Source organism: Chiloscyllium punctatum, chromosome 16 (assembly GCF_047496795.1).
Source record: "Chiloscyllium punctatum isolate Juve2018m chromosome 16, sChiPun1.3, whole genome shotgun sequence".
NCBI classification, from domain to species: Eukaryota; Metazoa; Chordata; class Chondrichthyes; order Orectolobiformes; family Hemiscylliidae; genus Chiloscyllium; species Chiloscyllium punctatum.
Window position 1 is genome coordinate 26,276,777 of NC_092754.1, and position 21,012 is coordinate 26,297,788.

A 21,012-nucleotide genomic window follows, 5' to 3' on the forward strand; every position below is an offset into this window, starting at 1 on the left:
ATAATAAAAAATTTGGATGCTTCATGGTCATGTGCTTGCGTCCTGGGGCATAAATTTTCACCCCTCTTATTTAAGCATACGAACTATGAAGTGAACCTTAGCACTTTTAAGATTTCATGCAGTCATTGAAAATCTAGTTGCTAACAAACTATTTTTTTTAAAAAAATACAACAGCAATTGAAATTTAGATTCTATCCAGGGGGTATTTGATTCAAACTAAACTGATTTGTAAGGAAATAGGGTTACAAAATAAGTAAAAACAGACTTTGAGTCATCCAGTACATGGTTTGCATATTTTACAAGGAACAGGGCTTGTCTATAAAAGCTGAAAATTGCTCTGCCCTCTGGTAGGCTTTTCGTATTCAAGTTAATTTTTTTGTTTAGTGAGGAGGGGTCTCCAAAATCTGGCATTTGACAAAGCACCATTATTATGTTATACAATACTATTATGCATTTAAGATGTGCTGTATCCTGCCAGTGTTCTCCCTAGAGTTTAATGCATAACAGATTTTTCCATCCCTGTAATGCTGCAATCTTTCCATAGCTTATTCACCAAGCAGCAGTTGTATAAAGTAAAACAATTTAAAAAGCTACTTAATCACAGGCTAATTATTTCATTTATTTTCATTTTTATTTTTATTTTCTTGATGTGGGAGTCACTGTTAAGGTCAGTATTCATCATTATCCAACTTTCGTTGCCCCTGTGAAGTCAGTGATGAATTACATTTTTGAACCGCTGCAGTCTGAGAGATGAACCTACCCCCACAGTCCTGTTGGGCAGGGAATTCTAGAACTTTTGCCGAATAACAATGAAGAAACAGTGTATCTGTGTGTGAGAGAAGTGGTAGTGAGTTTGTAGTTGACTGTGTCTCCATACATCTATGCGCTCGTGAACTTATACAATCCATGTCAAACCCAGATGTGTGGGTCTTGGCTCATTACAATGATTCCTTAGGCCAATAATACTAAGATGCATTCCATTATACCAGGAAGCAAAATCTTAAAGGATGGCCCTAAATTAATTTTGAGAGTAAATGTTTGAGATGCATTTTGTTTATCAGTGGCCTATGGGTCATGCAAACAATGTTTCTTTAATCTCATAGCCTAAGTAGATCAATTCCAGACTTTCACATTGCTCAGCTGAGCCCTATTTTCCATGCCCCCTTGGTGCTTCTGTCTTGTATTGTGGAATTTAAAAATACTCAGTAAATTGAAGCTTCTTTCAAGAACTAATATACTGGCAGGGAAATTTGCTAGAGCTGCTTGGGAGGATTTAAACTAGTAAAGTGGCAGGGGCCGGGGGGGGGGAATGGGACCCAGGGAGATAGTGAGGAAAGAGATCAATCTGAGACTGGTACAGTTGAGAACAGAAGTGAGTCAAACAGTTGGGACAGGCAGGGACAAGGTAGGACTAATAAACTGCATTTATTAATGCAAGGGGCCTAACGGGGAAGGCAGATGAACTCACGGCATGGTTAGGAACATGGGACTGGGATATCATTGCAATTACAGAAACATGGCTCAGGGATGGGCAGGACTGGCAGCTTAATGTTCCAGGATACACATGCTACAGGAAGGATAGAAAGGGAGGCAAGAGAGGAGGGGGAGTTGCATTTTTGATAAGGGATAGCATTACAGCTGCGCTGAGGGAGGATATTCCCAGAAATACATCCAGGGAAGTTATTTGGGTGGAACTGAGAAATAAAAAAAAGGATGATCACCTTATTGGGATTGTATTATAGACCCCCTAATAGTCAGAGGGAAATTGAGAAACAAACTTGTAAGGAAATCGCAGCTATCTGTAAGAATAATAGGGTGGTTATGGTAGGGGATTTTAACTTTCCAAACATAGACTGGGACTGCCATAGTGTTAAAGGTTTAGATGGAGAGGAATTTGTTAAGTGCGTACATGAAATTTTCTGATTCAGTACATGGATGTACCTACGAGAGAAGGTGCAAAACTTGAGAAATCCCTTGGGAAATAAGGCAGAGCAGGTGACTGAGGTGTCAGTGGGGGGAGCACTTTGGGGCCAGCGACCATAATTCTATTCAGTTTAAAATAGTGATGGAAAAGGATAGACGAGATCTAAAAGTTGATGTTCTAAATTGGAGAAAGGCCAATTTTGACAGTATTAGGCAAGAAAGTTCAAAAGCTGACTGGGGGCAGATGCTCGCAGGTAAAGGGACGGCTGGAAAATGGGAAGCCTTCAGAAATGAGATAACGAGAATCCAGAGAGAGTACATTCCTGTCAGGGTGAAAGGAAAAGCTGGTAGGTATAGGAATGCTGGATGACTAAAGAAATTGAGGGTTTGGTTAAGAAAACGAAGGAAGCATATGTCAGGTATAGACAGGATAGATTGAGTGAATCCTTAGTATAAAGGAAGTAGAAGTATACTTAAGAGGGAAATCAGGAGGGCAAAAAGGGGACATGAGATAGCTTTGGCAAATAGAATTAAGGAGAATCCAAAGGGCTTTTACAAATACATTAAGGACAAAAGAGTAACTAGGGAGTGAGTAGGGCCCCTCAAAGATCAGCAAGGCGGCCTTTGTGTGGAGCTGCAGAAAATGGGAGAGATACTAAATGAGTATTTTGCATCAATATTTAGTGTGGAAAAGGATATGGAAGATATAGACTGTAGGGAAATAGATGGTGACATCTCGCAAAATGTCCAGATTACAGAGGAGGAAATGCTGGATGTCTTGAAATGGGTAAAGGTGGATAAATCTGATTAGGTGTACCCGAGAACTCTGTGGAAAGCTAGAGAAGTGATTGCTGGGCCTCTTGCTGAGATATTTGTATCATCGATGGTCACAGGTGAGGTGCCAGAAGACTGGAGATTGGCAAATGTGGTGCCACTGTTTAAGAAGAGTGGTAAGGACAAGCCGGGGAACTATAGACCAGTGAGCCTGACCTCAGTGGTGGGCAAGTTGTTGGAGGGAATCCTGAGGGACAGAATGTACATGTTTTGGAAAGGCAAGGATTGATTAGAGATAGTCAACATGACTTTGTGCGTGGGAAATCATGTCTCACAAACTTGATTGAGTTTTTTGAAGAAGTAACAAAGAGAATTGATGCGGGCAGAGCGATAGATGTGATCTAGATGGACTTGATTAAGGCGTTTGACAAGGTTCCCCATGGAAGACTGATTAGCAAGGTTAGATCTCATGGAATACAGGGAGAACTAGCCATTTGGATACAGAACTGGCTCAAAAGATAGAAGACAGAGGGTAGTGGTGGAGGGTTGTGTTCCAGACTGGAGGCCTGTGACCAGTGGAGTGCCACAAGGATTGGGGCTGGGCTCTCTACTTTTTGTCATTTACATAAATGATTTGGATGCGAGCGTAAGAGGTACAGTTAGTAAGTTTGCAGATGACACCAAAATTGGAGGTGTAGTGGACAGCAAAGAGGGTTACCTCAGATTACAACAGGATCTGGACCAGATGGGCCAATGGGCTGAGAAGTGGCAGATGGAGTTTAATTCAGATAAATGCGAGATGCTGCATTTTGGAAAAGCAAATCTTAGCAGTACTTATACACTTAATGGTAAGGTCCTAGGGATTGTTGCTGAACAAAGAGACCTTGGAGTGCAGGTTCATAGCTCCTTGAAAGTGGAGTCGCAGGTAGATAGGGTAGTGAAGAAGGCGTTTGGTATGCTTTTCTTTATTGGTCAGAGTTTTGAGTACAGGATTTAGGAGGTCATGTTGCAGCTGTACAGGACATTGGTTAGGCCACTGTTGGAATATTGCATGCAATTCTGGTCTCCTTCCTATTGGAAAGATATTGTGAAACTTGAAAGTGTTCAGAAAAGATTTACAAGGATGTTGCCAGGGTTGGAGGATCTGAGCTACAGGGAGAGGCTGAACAGGCTGGGGCTGTTCTCCCTGGAGTGTCGGAGGCTGAGGGGTGACCTTAGAGGTTTACAAAATCATGAGGGACATTGCTAGGGTACATAGACAAAGTCTTTTCCCTGGGGTCGGGGAGTCCAGAACTAGAGGGCATAGGTTTAGGGTGAGAAGGGAAAGATATAAAAGAGACCTACGGGGCAACTTTTTCACATAGAGGGTGGTACGTGTATGGAATGAGCTGCCAGAGGATGTGGTGGAGGCTGTTACTACTGCAACATTTAAGAGACATTTGGATGGGTATATGAATCGGAAGGGTTTGGAGGGATATGGGACGGGTGCTGGCAGGTGGGACTAGATTAGGTTGAGATATCTGGTCGGCATGGACGGGTTGGACCAAAGGGTCTGTTTCCAAGCTGTACATCTCTATGATTCTATAACTAGTTGGTTTGTTCTGTACATTTGTCTGTGCTGCTGTTAAGAAGTCACATATTAATAAAAAATATTATACTTGCCTGAAAAAGTTGTTTAATATTTAGTGAATTTGTTTTTGTTTAATTTCTGAACATTTTGCTTTCCAATCCAAAAGCCACATTGATTCTTTATCCCATGATATTCAGAAATAGCAGTTTACTTGCACTGAAATGTTGGTGCACAGTAACTTCACACTCTGAAGTTGCTATGGCTTCTCATTTAATTATGTTTACAGCATATTTAGCATCCTTTAGATTAGATTAGATACCTTGTGAAAATTGAGTGATCTCGTCACATGTCCAGAACATATTAGTTATGGTTAACTTGGAAAAAGTGAGGTTGGAATTGCTGTCACTCCTAACAATCTATTAAGTTTTGTGGTTCTAAAATGGATTTTTCTCCTCTGGATGATTGTACGCCCATAAGCAGAATTTGTGTTTTCTATAAAGCAGAATATAGGAGCACTGGCCACACACTGGATTACTCTTCATCATGTCCTATCCTGCACAAGGTGCAGAAAATACACTCAATCTGGCTGTGATTCTCCATACAAGTAAATTGACCAGTAAATGAGCAACACATTAGGACAAATACTTTCTCGCACTGTTTACAAACTTTGTTTTCTTGAAAATGGCATAGATGTTTCTACTTCACAAGCTTGTCAACATATTTGTTAACTAATATTTCCATGTGCCTGGCAGATATTTTGAAGGAGGAGTCTCTTCTGTTTACCTCTGGGACTTAGACCATGGTTTTGCTGGTGTGATACTCATCAAGAAAGCTGGTGATGGATCAAAAAAGATCAAAGGCTGCTGGGACTCCATACATGTGGTGGAAGTTCAGGTACACCTTGAAGGGCAACTAGTAGATTCTGTTTCAAGATAGTTAAGTTTGAAATTTTTTTTGTTAATTCTTGAAATGTGACTGAATCTGGCAAGAACAGCATTTATTGTTCGACCCTAATTGCTAAGATGGTGGTAAACTACCTACAATTGAATGAAGCCATGTATTTGCCACACCAGGTAAGGATTGCAGATTTCCTGCCCTGAAGTAGTGAACAAGGTGGACTTTTCTGCCAATCCGATAAATTTATGATTATTTCATTTGAGAGTTTTTTTTCATTAATGGGGTTGACATTTCTCAAGATATAATTTGACCTCTTGTATCCAGAGTATGAGTGAGAGCCTCTCGTTTATTATAAGTACAATAACATTATCAACATGCTACAGACCCCCTTGAAAACAATCTGCTGAAAACTCAGGAATTTCTATCCAGGTTAAAAGTTTGATTTTAAAATTTGTCAACTATTAACTGTAATCTAAAGCTATTCTCTGCACCATGATGCATTTTTACATTGTCCTGTGTGTCACCAACAATAACTATGCAGTACCATAGCCAATGTAGCTTGTCTCCTGATAGCAGACCTAGAATGCTTTTTTCTATTGTCTTTTAAAATGGGAGGTTGGGAGCATGTACCGTTAACTGCAGAATGAGGTTTGTCGGTCTTTCCTTGAATGCCACTCCATCAAGATTATGCACAGTTAATGTATTGTTTAAAACATTTGTGAAAGACATTGAAAATTGACCTTTCTGCCAGCTAATGTACTGTGAAGTAGTCCAGTTTGCCAAACAGAAATATGGGCATGTTCAAAATTACAGACAAACAAAATTTTTAACAACTGTAGTGCAGAAAAAAAAGTGATTCCCATGAAATCTTGTTACATCGGAACAGAAGAGAACTATTCAGTTATTTGAGCCCTTTCAAGCAAGGGGTGTTCCAGATAAGCTAAAACTTTTTTCTGTGGGAAGATGCTTCCTGATTTCACTACTAGCTGACTTAACTACAATTTTAGGAAATTGTCCTTTTGGTTCCCTATCAGAGGTAATATTTTCTCTGAATACCATATTGCATCTTCCTATTATTTTAAATACCTTGATTAGGTCACTTCTGAACCTTTAAAATTCTAGGCAATGCAAACCAGGTTTACACCACCTGAGTTCATAATCCTTTAAACCCCTATATTATTATGGTAATTAAACTAATGCCCTTATAAGACCAACTTATTGTTCCCCAAGGTTTGGCATCTGTAATTGAATGAGAATTCAGATGTGGTTTGCCTAAGACTTCATATCACTTTCTCTTATTTATGGTTAGGTTAGATTACTTACATTGTGGAAACAGGCCCTTCGGCCCAACAAGTCCACACCCACCCAGACCCATTCCTCCACATTTTACCCCTGCACCTAACACTACGGGCAATTTAGCATGGCCAATTCACCTAACCTGCACGTTTTTGGACTGTGGGAGGAAACCGGAGCAACCGGAGGAAACCCACGCAGACACGGGGGGAATGTGGAAACTCCATATTCCAAGACCCTTGAGTTAAAGGCTTTTTTTGTATCAACTTTTTAAATTTTGTACAGGGAAATCTGACCCTTAAACTCCTCTTCATTTCCTAATGTTTCACCATGAGTAATTACTCTAACTTGACTTATTTGATCCAAACTGAATGGTTTCATGCCTTCCCATATTGAACTGCATTTACTCAGTCACATTGTAACACCCTGTTCCCATCTGCACAACTTACTATGCCTGTTAACTATCATTTACAGAGTTTGTACAACGTTCTGCTGTTCATGCAAGCTGATTATGAAGTATACATATTTCTGTAATTAGAAGAAGGGCTAATAATTGTCACCAAAGTACAGCGTTTTCATGGTCCTGGCATAGTTATCAACTGCTTTATAAACAAATATACTTGCATTACACCTGGCGCACTCTTAATTTATAAATGTTATAATAATTATAGACTGTCAGATGTTTATAATATAAAAAGTGGCCATTTGAAAACTTGAATTGGAGCCCTTTGTTTCTCTGTTTTTCTCTGTTTCAAATACTTATCCATTTTTCCGTTATATAATACACTTATTTGCATATTGAATATTCCCTGTTACCAAGCATCCTATACTTGGAAAGCAATAATATATTTGAAAAAGAAGTGTTTTATTTGTAATTGATGTTTGATATCTAATTCAATTTCTAGGAGAAATCAAGTGGACGTACCGCTCATTACAAGCTGACCTCCACAGTTATGCTTTGGCTACAGACAAACAAGACTGGCTCTGGCACAATGAACCTCGGTGGCAGTCTGACCAGACAGGTAGACTATTGTGGCATGCTTCTGCCTCCTTGGGTTAATTCTTTTAGAGTTTACACACCTTTGCTTCTAATTTTCTCCTGCCTTCTCCACTTTAAAAGTTACTGTTCACCTTCTATTAAGAGGGGCTTGGTCAACTGAAATAAGATTCAGGAGTTGTTGTTTTATATCTTCTAAGAAAATTGGCAATACAGGATATGCCTGTAGCCAAGCTATTAAGGTTTAGGTAGGTGAGGATTGATTTGTTTGGTGTGGGGTGGTAGTGTTACATAAAACACAATAGTTAAATTGATTTGTTTAGTTTTCTGTGACTTTGGGGTTTAAATGTTGGTTTAGGGCCACCACTGACAGTGTACTTATTAAGATAGATTTTTTGTACCTAATTTACCTCTAGAAAATAAAATAACATCTGATAGTTAACAATTCAGTGTGTTCTACTATGCCCATAGATGGGGATAAACTGTTCAGCTAACGTTGTATGTTCTGCGCTGAATACTACATTATGTCATATTAAGCTATACTTATACAGGCAGGCAATTGTAGTTAAACATATACAGGCAGACTAATTCAGTGATCACCATTTTTGATGCTTCTCATTTAACCCCACCTCATTGAGCCTCCACCACTTCCTCTGGCAGCTTATTCCATACACACACCACCATTGCATGGGAAAAAGTTGGCTCTTTGGTCGCTTTTAAATCGTACCCCTCTCACCCTAAACCTATGGCCTCTAGTTTTGGATTCACCCAACCCAGGGAAAAGGCCTTACCTATTTAGCCTATCCATGCCCCTCATGATTTTATAAACCTCTGTAAGGTCATCCTTCAGCCTCCGAAGCTCCAGGGAAAACAGTCTCAGCCTATTCAGCCTCTCCCTGTAGCTCAAACCTTCCAACTCTGGCAACGTCCTTGTAAATCTTTTTTGAACCCTTTCAAGTTTCATTACATCCTTCCTGTAGGAGGGAGACTAGAATTGCACACTATTCTCAAAGTGGCCTAATCAGTGTTCTATACAGCTGCAACATGACCTCCCAGTTCCTATACTCCGTGCTCTTACCAATAATGGCAAGCATACTAAACATCATCTTCGCAATCTTGTCTACCTACGACTCCACTTTTAAAGAACTGTACTCCAAGGTCTTTTTGTTCAGTAACACTCCCCAGGACCTTACCATTGAGTGTATAGATCCTGCCCTGATTTGCCTTTCCAAAACACAGAATCTCTCATTTATGTAAATTAAATTCCATCTGCCACTCCTCAGTCTATTGGCCCATCTGATCAAGATCCCATTGCACTCTGAGGTAACCTCCTTCATTGTTCACTACACCTCCAATTTTGGTGTCATCTTCAAATTTACTAACTATGCCTCCTGTATTCTCATCCAAATCATTTATGTAAACGACCAGTCCCAGTTCATTTGCCAACTATCTCAAATTTGCGTCCTTTAATAACTGGCCCTTCTGCCAGTGAAAACATTTTGTCACTATATATTCTATCACAAACCTTCATAGTTTTTGGTTTCCTCTGTTGAATCTCCCGTCAACCTTCTCTGCTGTGAGGAGAACAATATCATCTGTTCTCATTTCCCCACATAGCTGAAGTTCTTCAGTTCTGGTACTGTTCTGGTAAACCTCTTTGACATCCTTCATATATGGTACCAGAATTGAACATGGTACGCCATCAGAGCTCAAACCAGTAGGTTTGTGATAACTTCTTTGCTTTTCTACTCTGTCAAGGGTACTGAATGCTTTTTTTCCTTTTGACAGCATTTTCTCTTTGAGTGTGTGGTGCTGGAAAAGCACAGCCGGTCAGACAGCATCCGAGGAGCAGAAGAATCAATGTTTTGGGCATAAGCCCTTCATCAGGAATGAGCCCTCAGGATGCTGCCTGACTGGCTGTGCTTTTCCAGCACCACACTCTCGACTCTGATCTCCAGCATCTGCAGTCCTTACGTTCTCCTAGCATTTTCTATTTGGTCATGCTAACTTCAAACATTTGTTCATGCATCATTTGAACCTCTTACTCTTGGAACAATTTTTGTTTGCTAAATGTATTACATTTTAAGTGTTGGTTCATATTCCATGTAACTTTTAATAACCTGTGTAATTAATACTTAACTATTCCACATACTTTACGCTTATTACTTATGCCTTTAGAAGGCCAAAGAAGTTTGTGAATGAAAATTCATCTTTGCACAGTTTTGAAATATTTGGGTGAAAGCATTTTTGGTAGAGCTATTCTATTGAAAGACTTTGTTTCAAAGTCTGGAAAGTAAAATATGAAGCTTTAAATGTTTTTTTGTGTCATCCAAATTTAAAGTAACCTGAGCAATTGTTTGGAAAGGAATAGGTGAGATTACCAAACAACTATCATTAATACATAGTTCAGGTAATATGAGTAAGCTCAATTAGCTGTTTCAATTTGACTAATGGTCAAAATTAAATATTGAGTGATATCAAGGAAGTTGAAAAGTGATGTGATGCTGTATAAGGGCAAGATTAAGCACCAAACCTTTGCTGACGTGTTGCAAAGTGGATTTGAAAGGAAATTAGCACAGCCTTATTGAGGATGTTGGAGATAAAAAGTGCAGCTGTCAGAATGAGTGGTTTGAAAGATTAATTCATAAAATGTACATTAAAATCTTGATTTGCTAAATAGCTGGTTGCATTTTGGAAGAAAATGTGATGTAGTTCCTATATGGTTTACACGAACAGTAAAATTTTGTTTTTGAATGTTTATAATATATCATGACTGGAATCAGGGCAAAAAATTGGTTGTAATTATCCATTGTATTGGAAAATGGCTTGTAATGTTCACTAAGATACATATCAAAAGATGAAAGAATGGTCATATTTACTGTTTAATAACATCTGGAAAATATCATCTGTTTATTGTAAAGTGGAAAACTACATTAAACATTTTTGAATCCTGAAGAGTTAAGTTATAAAGCTTTTAAAATGTCAGTGAAACTCTGTGTGGTGTAAATATTTTATAGAAGTGTAGCGTAAACATTCTAATTTCTCAAAGAAGAAAGCCAAGAATCATAATTACTGCTGAACTGTGGATCTTGCCAATAAAAACATTGTTCAGGGAAAATGGATGTTTTGTACTGCTTGCTGTCAGTTGTGTAAAGGATTAAATTCAATCTATTGTCCATTTAGGCACTTTTAACTTCTTGCTTTCAGTTACTGCACAAGATAACACATAATTGACATGAAAAATGTGTTAAGATTGTCTTTTAACATACCTGTGGAAGTTATGAAAGATTCTCATATAATACCAATATGACTGATCTCAATATTTATCAAGTTTCATTCCAGGGAGCCTGGGAAGAAATAATGTTTGGAGGGATATGGGTCAAACGCAGGCAGGTGGGATCAGTTTAGTTTGGGATTCTGTTTAGTTTGGTTGGAGCAAAGAGTCTTTTTCCCTGCTGTATTGCTGAATCTATCTGCTCAGAAGCATATATAACAAATTTTGTTTTCAGTGGGACACACGTGTAAGGAGCATTGTACTAGAAGCAATAGATCAGATATGCTTCAGAAGTATACCTGAAGTGAAAGGTAATGGATAAGATTTATTTCAGCGATGAGAGGTATTGATGAGGTTCCATACGTCTGAATGAATATAAATTATGGAGTTAATAGGAAAATATGAATTTGAATTGGAAGTGGGTTCAGTCATTGAAAACAAAAATAAAGTCTAAAAGACTGACTAGAAATCTGTCCTTAGTCCCTCCTCGAGAGCTATTTATATGGTCAGGTAACAAATATATGCAAAAGTAAGTTTTATAGGGAATTATAGCAGTTATGGATGATATAACAAGTCATTGAAAATATCAGAGTATGTCCAGAGAGCGATTAATAAGGGAGGATACAGATTTTCAAAATGATTTGCAAAAAATAGTAAGTAAGATTTGAGAAAAAGCAACATCTAGATGGTTTAGTTCTGAGATGCCCTGCCTATGGTGTCAGCAGGGTCAATTGATGCATTCAAGAGTGCGTTAAATAATTGCGTGAATAGTAAGAATGTGTAAAGTTGGAGAAAAAGCAGAAGAATGGCGCTAAGTTACATTGCTAATTTGGACAGCCAGTGTAGATAGAGTTGGCTGAATGGTCTCCTTCTGCATTCTGACACTTGTGATTTTGTTATTCAGAGCAGAACTTAATTGTTCTTGAAATCTGAAAAATCTGCCTGAACTTGTCAAATCTAAAACATTGACACCTGCATCAGTCCCTTGGACGTTAATGTCAGTTAATAAAATATATAGAAGTGAATACATTTAATGGATGTGTTGCAGAAGACTACAAATTAAAGCTTTGCATGCTTTTAAATCATTCTATTTAATGTCAGTGATGAATTAAGAATCTTCTGTTATATAAACAAGCAAATGTGATTTTCATGTCTAGAAAAGTTTTGTTTCTATCCAACTTTGCAGAGAGATTAGTGGTGTTTAATTTCTGTTTGACAGTGAACAGGACATTTGTAGACTGAAGCTTTGGAACATTTTATCGTGTTAGTGGTATGATTATAAATGCAAATTATTGTTTACCAATAGTATTCTTTAATTACAAGTTGGTAATTCATAAGATCTGTTTAAGCATAGTAGTATATTACTCAGATATCAGTCGAAGTCTGAGCTAATAATAGGGAGACATGAGTTCAAATGCCACCATGGCAGGTGAGGTATTTAAATTCAATTAATCTCATCAATCTGGATCAAAAATCTATTATTGTTATCTGTGACCATGAAGCTACTGAAAATGCCATAAGAGCCCACCTGGTTCACTGATTTGCTTGAGGGGGTGAATGTGCTGTCCTTAGACATGCTGGCCTGTATCTGACTCCAGAATCAGCAATATGGTTGATTCTTAACTTCTGTCTGAAGTAGATGGACCTCTTGACATTTTGTTACAATGGCCCACCAGAGGCTATCTGAATCTTTATTGGTATTTGAAAGAATAGCAAGTCAGTCAGATAGGTATTCAACTGGAAGCTCACCGTCTTTTTGAGGATAGTTATAGATGGGCATTGGATGCTGCCCTTACATCTTTGAATGAACTTCAAAAAAAACTACTTCTTACAATTCCCCTATTAGATTGCTGTCATTAATCAGATGATCTTTCACATGGTTTCTCCCTTTATCTGCAGCACATTTCAGACATAGGGTTTTATCCAGGTGGTACATCAATGGGATGCCACATATGGCAGTATATCGGGAGAGTCATGCTTTACTTAGCCACGTTTACATATTTTAAAAATAGTTGTCCTTGACAGGTTTATGATGTTAGATGTACATATTATCAGAGATAAATGTTTCATTAATTTTAAAACTTTCAGGGTGAAAAGTATTGTACTTTCTAACTCTGCCATTGTGAAGAAATTCCCTGTTCATTGCCCTGTGTGCACTGTTGGAATGCAATAGGCTGCTGAATGTGTAGACGTTGTTCTCAGCAGACCACCCACATAATGAGCCACGTTGGTGTCATTGGTTATTCTTTTTAGTAATTGTATGAATCATGGAAAACGTTTGGACACCAGATTTCGAGTTGTTTGCAGCTGCAGAATTAGATTTTTTGAAGAATCCTGTGGCGTGGTCAATACCCTCATTGTACCTCTGCTTGCAGGGCCTGATAGTGTCCAGTTTCATGAACTTCCACAACTGTCCATCACCAAGTTACATTGATAATATGCAAACAGATGGCCAAAGAAAATGTTGCAGTGGTTGCTTTGGCAATAGTGTGTGGTGCTTGAAACCAGTTGTTTAGAAGCAGTGAAACTGCATGTGGGTCTACAAACTGAGATCATCTGCAGATGGAGCAAGATTCCGAATTGCCTTTTTGAGAACTCATTCGCTGTTTTAATACAATCGTGAGCTATGATCTCGCTTGTAAGAGAATTCCTCCCTCAAGTCAGCACACTCAACAAATTTGTCTTTTTACAGATGGAGAAAGATGAGAATGTGAGTGAATCATCACCTCACATCGCTAATATTGGGAAGCTGGTAGAGGTAGGTGGAGCTATTCTCTATGTAAATATCAAAAACTTTCTAAGACCTAGCTGGCATTTCTCAATTGAATGGGCAAGTTGATTCTTGTTATAAACTAGTGTTCTGTAAAGAAATGTGATATAAATGTTGTTCCACATGTGGTCACTGTTTTTTGAACTTTGTAAATATTTTTCAGCATACATTTAGGATCCCTATACTTTGCCAAAGAATGTAGGGCTTCAACTTTATTTTCCATTAAATGTGATAAATGCATCATAATCCTTGTTATTCCTAAGAGTTATTTTTACTTTAGTTACTTGTAGTACTTGTAATGTTTGCAGAAATTTAGGTGATACCTTTAGGCTAATACGTTAAATGAGATTGGACGTTTAGGAGATGCACATTTTGTTCTTCGTTCTATATCTCCATAAAAATGATCTTTGATAGTTAAAACTTCACCAGAATCTAATGAGTTATTGAAAGCATCTCCACAGTATGCAGTATGTATCAAAAATCTGCAATTGCCTGAGGGGTAAAACAATGTAACAGCATGACTGCAGAATTCCTGTCTGACTTCTGGGGATTCAGCAGCTTCTCATAGACACCAGGGTTGTTCCAAAGTCATCATCCCTATCTTTCCATTTTATTCAATTTTTAAAGGAAAAGTGTGGAATTCCTCTAGATTGAATATTTTATTGACCATGGAATGGTTCTCTTTAAAGAGTTGCTGTAGCACATATGCATTGTATCAATGAGAAATAAGAATTAGTCACTGTCTGGCGTGGGAGTTTATAATCCAGAAAATGAACTGATTGAAGAATATCAGTATGTCCCCATGTCTGAATGACAGATGAGCGTGCACCACTGGCAGAGAGTGAGGACCTTCTATCTCAATTGAGGGGCTTTTGTCTCTTAGTTAGAAAGCTGCATGGAAGTTAACAAATTATGCAAATTTAAATTCAGTTTAACCTTTATTGTGCATGGATAGTATGATTGAATCATTGCAGGCCAAAAGAAGCCATTTGATCTGTTGAGACCCTATCAACTCTGTTAAGGTAGTCCATTTTCTTGTTTATTCCTGTAAACCCATAAACACTTTCCCCTCCAGAGCTTATCCAAAGCCCTTTTGAAAGAGTGTGGATCTGAGTGGGATGCTGTTCAGAGGGGTTGGTACAGACTTAATGGGCCAAATGGCCTCTTTCAGCATTGCGGGGGTTCTATGATTCTAAGTGAAGTAAGCTACCTAATGTGATATCAACAATCCTCTGATCTTTCTGCCAGTTCACAAGTAAAAAGTTTGCTCTTTCACCTTCACCTTCAATATTAACAGAGCTGTATTTTAGTGAGAACAAAATTTATTCGGATGGAAAGGTTGTTTGGTAAATACTTAAGATGTATATATCAAGACCAGAGTTATTAGCATTTTTTAAAAAAAATACTGATGCTATTGAGGAAGGTAGGTTTCCAGGAAGTACAGGGGCCAGGCACTCATTTGCCAAAAATAATAGGGTACTTTTGTTTTTTCAGAGCATTTGCTGTATGAGACTTTAATCTACACCAAAACAAGTTAACAATATTGAGCCTTTTGGTCCTGTTTTAATTTGAGAATGCTTTGTGAGAGAATGTCTCCGGTACTCAACTCACCCTTGCCTTTGCATAACAGGTATTGAACTGCATGTGTTAGTGGTGGGTCCATATTTTCTTATTTTGCAGGTGGACACAGCATTTCACATAGTCCTTCTGCCATTTTGACGACAAATGTAATACTCCCTTCCACAATTTGGCAGACAATGATTATTTTTGTGTTATACTCAAAACCTTGAGTTATACTCAAAACAAAATTGCTAAACAACTTTGTGTCACTCGGTGAGATGTGTATTACAGTCTAACAGCACAATCCATGCATGTAGTTGTGATTTGTATGCTTCACTTGTGATAGCGTATTAAGTCAAACTAATTTCTTAATCATGCCAAGAAACCCTGTATTCTGGTATTTTGGTTTAAATCCTGATGAAGGGCTTTTGCCCGAAACGTCGATTTTCCTGCTCCTTGGATACTGCCTGACTGGCTGTGCTTATCCAACACCACACTAATCTAGGATAAAAGCAAATTACTGCGGCTGCTGGAATCTGAAACCAAACGAGAAAATGCTGGAAAATCTCAGCAGGTCTGGCAGCATCTGTAAGGTGAGAAAAGAGCTGACGTTTCGAGTCTAACTGACCCTTTGTCAAAGCTACAAAAAAGGGAGAAATAGGGAGGTATTTATACTGGGCTGACAGAAGGTGAGTCATGGCTCCAGAAGCAAAGGTAGCAATAAAGAGGTGATAATGACAGTGCATAGAGAGATTATAGGGAGATTAGGAGCTGTGAATGACCAAGGCTGTAGCCAGTACTATGTGACAAAATATGTGGGGATGGGTGAAGCAGAGGCAAAATGGAAAACAGGGGAGAAGGGTTGCAAAGGGGGAAGAGGAGAGGAAAAAGGTGCTGAGAGAGACAATCAAGAAATAAGAGGTACAGAACAGTGAAAAAAAATGTAAAAATAAATTAAATATAATTACGGAGCAGAATGAAAACAGAGGGGTCGAGATGGGATAATCATCTGAAGTTGTTGAATTCAGTATTGAGACAGGCAGGCTGTAACATGCCTAGTTGGAAGATGAGATGCTGTTCCTCCAGTTCGCGTTGAGCTTCACTGGAACATTGCAGCAGGCCCAGGACAGACATGTGGGCATAGGAGCAGGATTGTGTGTTGAAGTGGCAAGCCACGGGAAGGTCCGGGACCTGATTGTGTACAGACTGAAGGTGCTCCGCAAAGCGATTGCCCAGTCAGCGTTTTGTCTCTCCGATATAGAGGAGACCACATTGGGAGCAACGAATGCAATAGACCAAATTGAAAGAGGTACAAGTGAAACGCTGCTTAATCTGAAATGAGTGTTTGGGGCCTTGGATGGTGAGCATGGAAGAGGTAAAGGGGCAGGTGTTGCACCTTCTGCGATTGCATGGGAAGGTACCATGTGTGATGGGAGAGGTGTTAGGTGTGATGGGAAGGTGCCGTGTGTGTAGGGAGATGTGTTAGGTGTGATGGAGGAGTGGACTAGATTGTCCCGGAGGGAATGATTTCTGCTGAATGCAGACAGCGGGAGGGAAGGGAAGATGTGTTTAGTGGTGGCGATGTGTTAGAATTAGCAAACATGGTGGAGGATTATTCTTTGCATGTGAAGGCTGGTGGGGTGAAAGGTGAGAACAAGAGGGACCCTATCCTTGTTCTGGGAGCGGAGGGAGGGGTTGAGGGTCGTGGCGCGGGAGATGGGCCACACGCTGTCTAGAGCCCTGTCAACAACTGTAGGTGGTAAGCCACAGTTGGAGAAGAAGGAGCACATATGAAGAACACCGCTTTGGAAAGTGGCCTCATCAGAACAAATGCAGCGGAAGCGAAGGAGCCGAGAGAAAGGGATCGAGTCCTTACAGGGCGTAGGGTGAGAAGAGCTGTAGTCCAGATAGCTGTGGGAATTAGTGGATAGACTATTGCTGGAAATGGAGACAGAAAGGTCATGGAAAGGAAGGCAAGTATCGGAGATGGACCAGGTGAAGGTGATGGAGGGATGGAAACTGAAAGCAAAGTTTATGAATTTTTCCAGGTCAGGACGAGAGCACGAAGCTGAAATAGTCATCGATGTACCGATAAAGCAGTTGTAGGAGGGGAGGCCTGGAACAAGAAATGTTCTACCTACCCCATGAAAAGGCAGGCATAGCTAGGAACCATGTGGATACCCATTGCTACACCTTTGATTTGGAGAAAATGGGATAAGTTGAAGGAGATGTTGTTGAGAGAGAGAACAAGTGCAGTCAGGCAGAGGAGAGTGGTGGTGGATGGAGATTGTTCGGGCTTCTTTTCAAGAAAGAAGCGAAGAGCTTTCAAGCCGTCTTGGTGTAGGATGGAGGTGTAAAGAGATTGCACATCCATGGTGAATAGAAGGTGGTTAGGGCCTGCGAATTGAAAGCTGTCAATGTGTCGCAGGGTGTCAGAGGAATCCCAGATGTAGGTATGGAGGGAGTGAACCAGAGGAGTCAAGGTAGGAGGAAATAAGTTCAGTGGGGCAAGAGCATGCTGACACAATGGGCCTGGCGGGACAGTCCTTGTGGATTTTGGGGAGTAGGTAGAAACGGGCTGTCTGGGGTTTGGAGACTGAGGTTGGAAGCTGTGGAGGGGGGAGGCATCTGGAAGAAATGAGGTCAGTTGGAGACACTGGCTTGATGCTCAATGCTGTGGTCATGCTCCGGGGGAGGTCAGAGGAGGAATCTGAGAGTTGGTGCTCAGCCTCTGCGAGGTAGTGGTCAGTACGCCAGACGACAGCAGCACCCCTTTGTCCGCACATTTGATGACAAGGTTGGGGTTGGACCTAAGGGAGCAAAGGGCAGAAAGTTTGGATGGAGAGAGGTTGGAATGGGTAAGAGGGGCAGAGAAATTAAGGTGGCCAATGTCCCATAGACAATTGTCAATGAAAAGATCAAGGGCAGGAAATTGTCCTGACGGGAGTGTCCAATTAGAGGTGGAATGTTGAAGGGATGTGAAAGGATCTGTGGAGTCAGGGGAGGACTCTTGCCCAAAGAAGTAAGCACGAAGGCGAAGGAAGAAGAGCTCAGCATCATGTCGAGCCTGGAATTCATTGAGGTGGGGACGTAAGGGTACAAAGCTGAGTCCTTTGCTGAGAACAGCACGCTCAGCCTCAGAGAGGGGAAGGTCAGAGGGTATGGTGAACACACAGCAAGGGCTGGGGCTGGAAGAGATGGGGTTTGAGGGATTAGCACTGTTGGAAGATGGAGGGTAGGCGGGGTGTGGAGAAGTTGAAGCTTGCTTTCCTTAACATCTGCAAGAAACAGGAAAAGTTTGGAGTTAAGGAAGGAAGGAGGAATCTAGAAGAAGGGATATAGCCTCAGAACAAGGAACAGGCCACTTAGGATTGAGGACAATAATACGAAGGATGAAATGAAACTGTGGACCAAGACAGCTTTGAGAGAGAGTAAGTCGGTGCTGTTGGAGAGAGGTGTGAGTGCTGTCATGTGGTGGCGCATGGCCCTGAGTATGGCTTTTAGGATGCGACGAGAACAGCATCGCATTTCTAGCATCTGCAGTGCTCAATTTTGTCCAGCTAACATTTGTCTGTTAGTTTGTTGAATAAAACTACCATTTTCATGAATTGCATAGTTCATAAGAACCCCAAAAAAAAGAGAGCTGGAATTGGCCTTTTATCCCTTCAATCCTGCTCCACTATTCATTGAGATCATTGCCGATCTATTCCATGCCATTTTCATGCGCTATCCTTCTATCCATTAATGTTTTCAGTATTAGAGGTCAATTCATTCCATCCAGAACAGGCTCACTGACTGAGCCCTCTGGCAGATAATTCCAATAACAAACTAAACATTTCTCCTTGTCCTCAATCCTAAAGTGGCCTGTTCCTTGTTCTGAGGCTATATCCCTTCTTCTAGGTTCCTCCTTCCTCTCCCCCTGTCAGTAGAAACATCCTTCCTTCAGCCACCCTGTCGATCCCTATGAGTTTTGAATGTCTGAGAGCTCTCATTCTTTGAAACACCTGAGAATTGTACACCCAGAGTTTCCTCATAGGATAGTGCCTTCACCCTAGGAATTAGTTTGGTAAACTTTATGCATTTCTTGTAAGGCAAGTATATATTTCTGTGGGTAAGAAGAACAAAACTGCACAGTTTTCAGAATAGTTAATTGCTTTTGGTACTGTGCAATAGAACAGTAAGCCTCAGGATTATGCCAATAATTGGCAACAAAAACTTCTGACTTGTGCTCGGATGATCACAAAGCAAATAGCAGCGCACCGTCAGAAAGAATGAACGTCAAGATGATCTCTGGCCATTTGTGAGAGAGACTTGAAGGCTAGCTAGTCAATATTTGGATGGGAAATATAAGTTAATTATTGGAAGAGATGTGTTTACAACTTGACTAATTTACCTTAAAACAAAATCGATTGCTTCCCCTGGACAGAACTGTTTTATTCTGCAATTGGAAAGAATTCATCTTGCAGCATCACAAATATTTTGTTGTACCTAGGGAATAACTTTGTTTGCCTTTATGGAGTGCATCCTGGGATGGATGACATCACTGGTTAGCCTGTTTTCTGTAACTGCACTATAAAATTTTCCACAGAATTCTGGCTCATACACAAAACAGGTATTTAATATTTTAAGAGCAAGAATTCTTTGTAAAGTTCAATAGCCGTAGTTACAGATTGCAAGTTGCATACAATTAATTTGACCTAACAAGAATGTTTTAATTACAAAGAGGGCTAATTGTGTCCCTGATGATGAAAATAAATTGTAGCATGTATAACCTGAGAGTGGTAGTCGGGGGGGGGGCGGGGTCGGGGTCGGGGGGTCAGCTCGGTTGTCTGGATGGCTGGTTTATCATGCAGAGTAATAGCAACAGCTTGGGTTCAATTCCTGCACCAGCTGAGGTTAGCATGAAGGACTTTCCTTTTCGATTTCTCAATATTCCTCTCACCTGAGACATGGTAACCCTCAGGTTAAACTACTACCAGTTGTGTGTCTGTAGTGGGAGAGCAGCCCTATGCTTCGGTAAGACTTTGGCAACTTTGTAGGCAAAGTGACACCTGCTCCATTTTCATAATTCCTTTGGGAGATTATAATTAAAAGCAAGTTGTGGAATTCCTGGCAGTGTGTAGACTTTGGAGATTCAGGACGCTCTTGATAAAATCTTATTAACTAAGTCTAATGAAAGTAAAAGCCACAGAACCACAGTTAAATTTTGAAAAAGAGATAACAGATGCATGGGTAAGAGTTTCACCAGCAAATGAATTGAGGCAAAGGCAGAGAGGAATCATTTGGAAATGGTAGGTACACTGATGACAGAGATGTGATCAGAAGCTCATCTTGGAGTCACATATGGCACAAAGGTTGGTCTGGTTTAATCTCAGTTGCCAACAAGAAGAATGGAATTGGTGGCTAAGAAACAAAGTTTGTGAAGGGATTGCCAACGATGACTTTTATCTTTCCAACATTTGTTCAGAGGAACGTTGTAGTCAACATGCTGGCTGTGAGATAAATGGCCTGACAAGATTTAAACGGTGGTGTGGTCGAGGGTGATTGTAGTGATGTTGGCCTGATTGTAATAAACATGTTGTCACTGAGAAAACAGGGAAATAGAATTCTTGCGGGAACTCGGGTAACTGTGCAGGACTAAGAGAAGCTATTGCAAATAATTCACTAGCTGCAATAAGATTGATAAGGATTAATCCAGGTAAGTGTAGTCCCACCATCTGGATGAATGATTCGGAGATGCCGGTGTTGGACTGGGGTGTATAAAGTTAAAAATCACACAACACCAGGTTATAGTCCAACAGATTTAATTGGAAGCACACTATTCCAAAAATATCCTTATTCATAGAATGATTTTATGGTCTGTACATTTGATCATGCCATACATATGTCCATATTTACAAACACAGATTCGACTTTATCCTTGTCATTTACAATCCTGTGCATTTTTCAATCTT

General features: G+C 40.0%; 1 protein-coding gene across 3 annotated transcripts in view; it reads left to right on the forward strand.

Moving 5' to 3' along the window:
• capzb (capping actin protein of muscle Z-line subunit beta) overlaps positions 1 to 21,012 on the forward strand; it is a 123,152-nt gene that overhangs the window by 86,807 nt on the left and 15,333 nt on the right. For all 3 annotated transcript variants that reach the window (XR_011962704.1, XM_072586525.1, XM_072586526.1), the window contains exons 5-7: positions 5,020 to 5,161; positions 7,363 to 7,479; positions 13,421 to 13,486. Coding sequence is in view for 2 of the 3 variants with exons in the window: in XM_072586525.1 (XP_072442626.1) it covers positions 5,020 to 5,161; positions 7,363 to 7,479; positions 13,421 to 13,486 (325 nt within the window). In the remaining variant the exon portion in view is untranslated. The remainder of the gene's footprint in view (positions 1 to 5,019; positions 5,162 to 7,362; positions 7,480 to 13,420; positions 13,487 to 21,012) is intronic.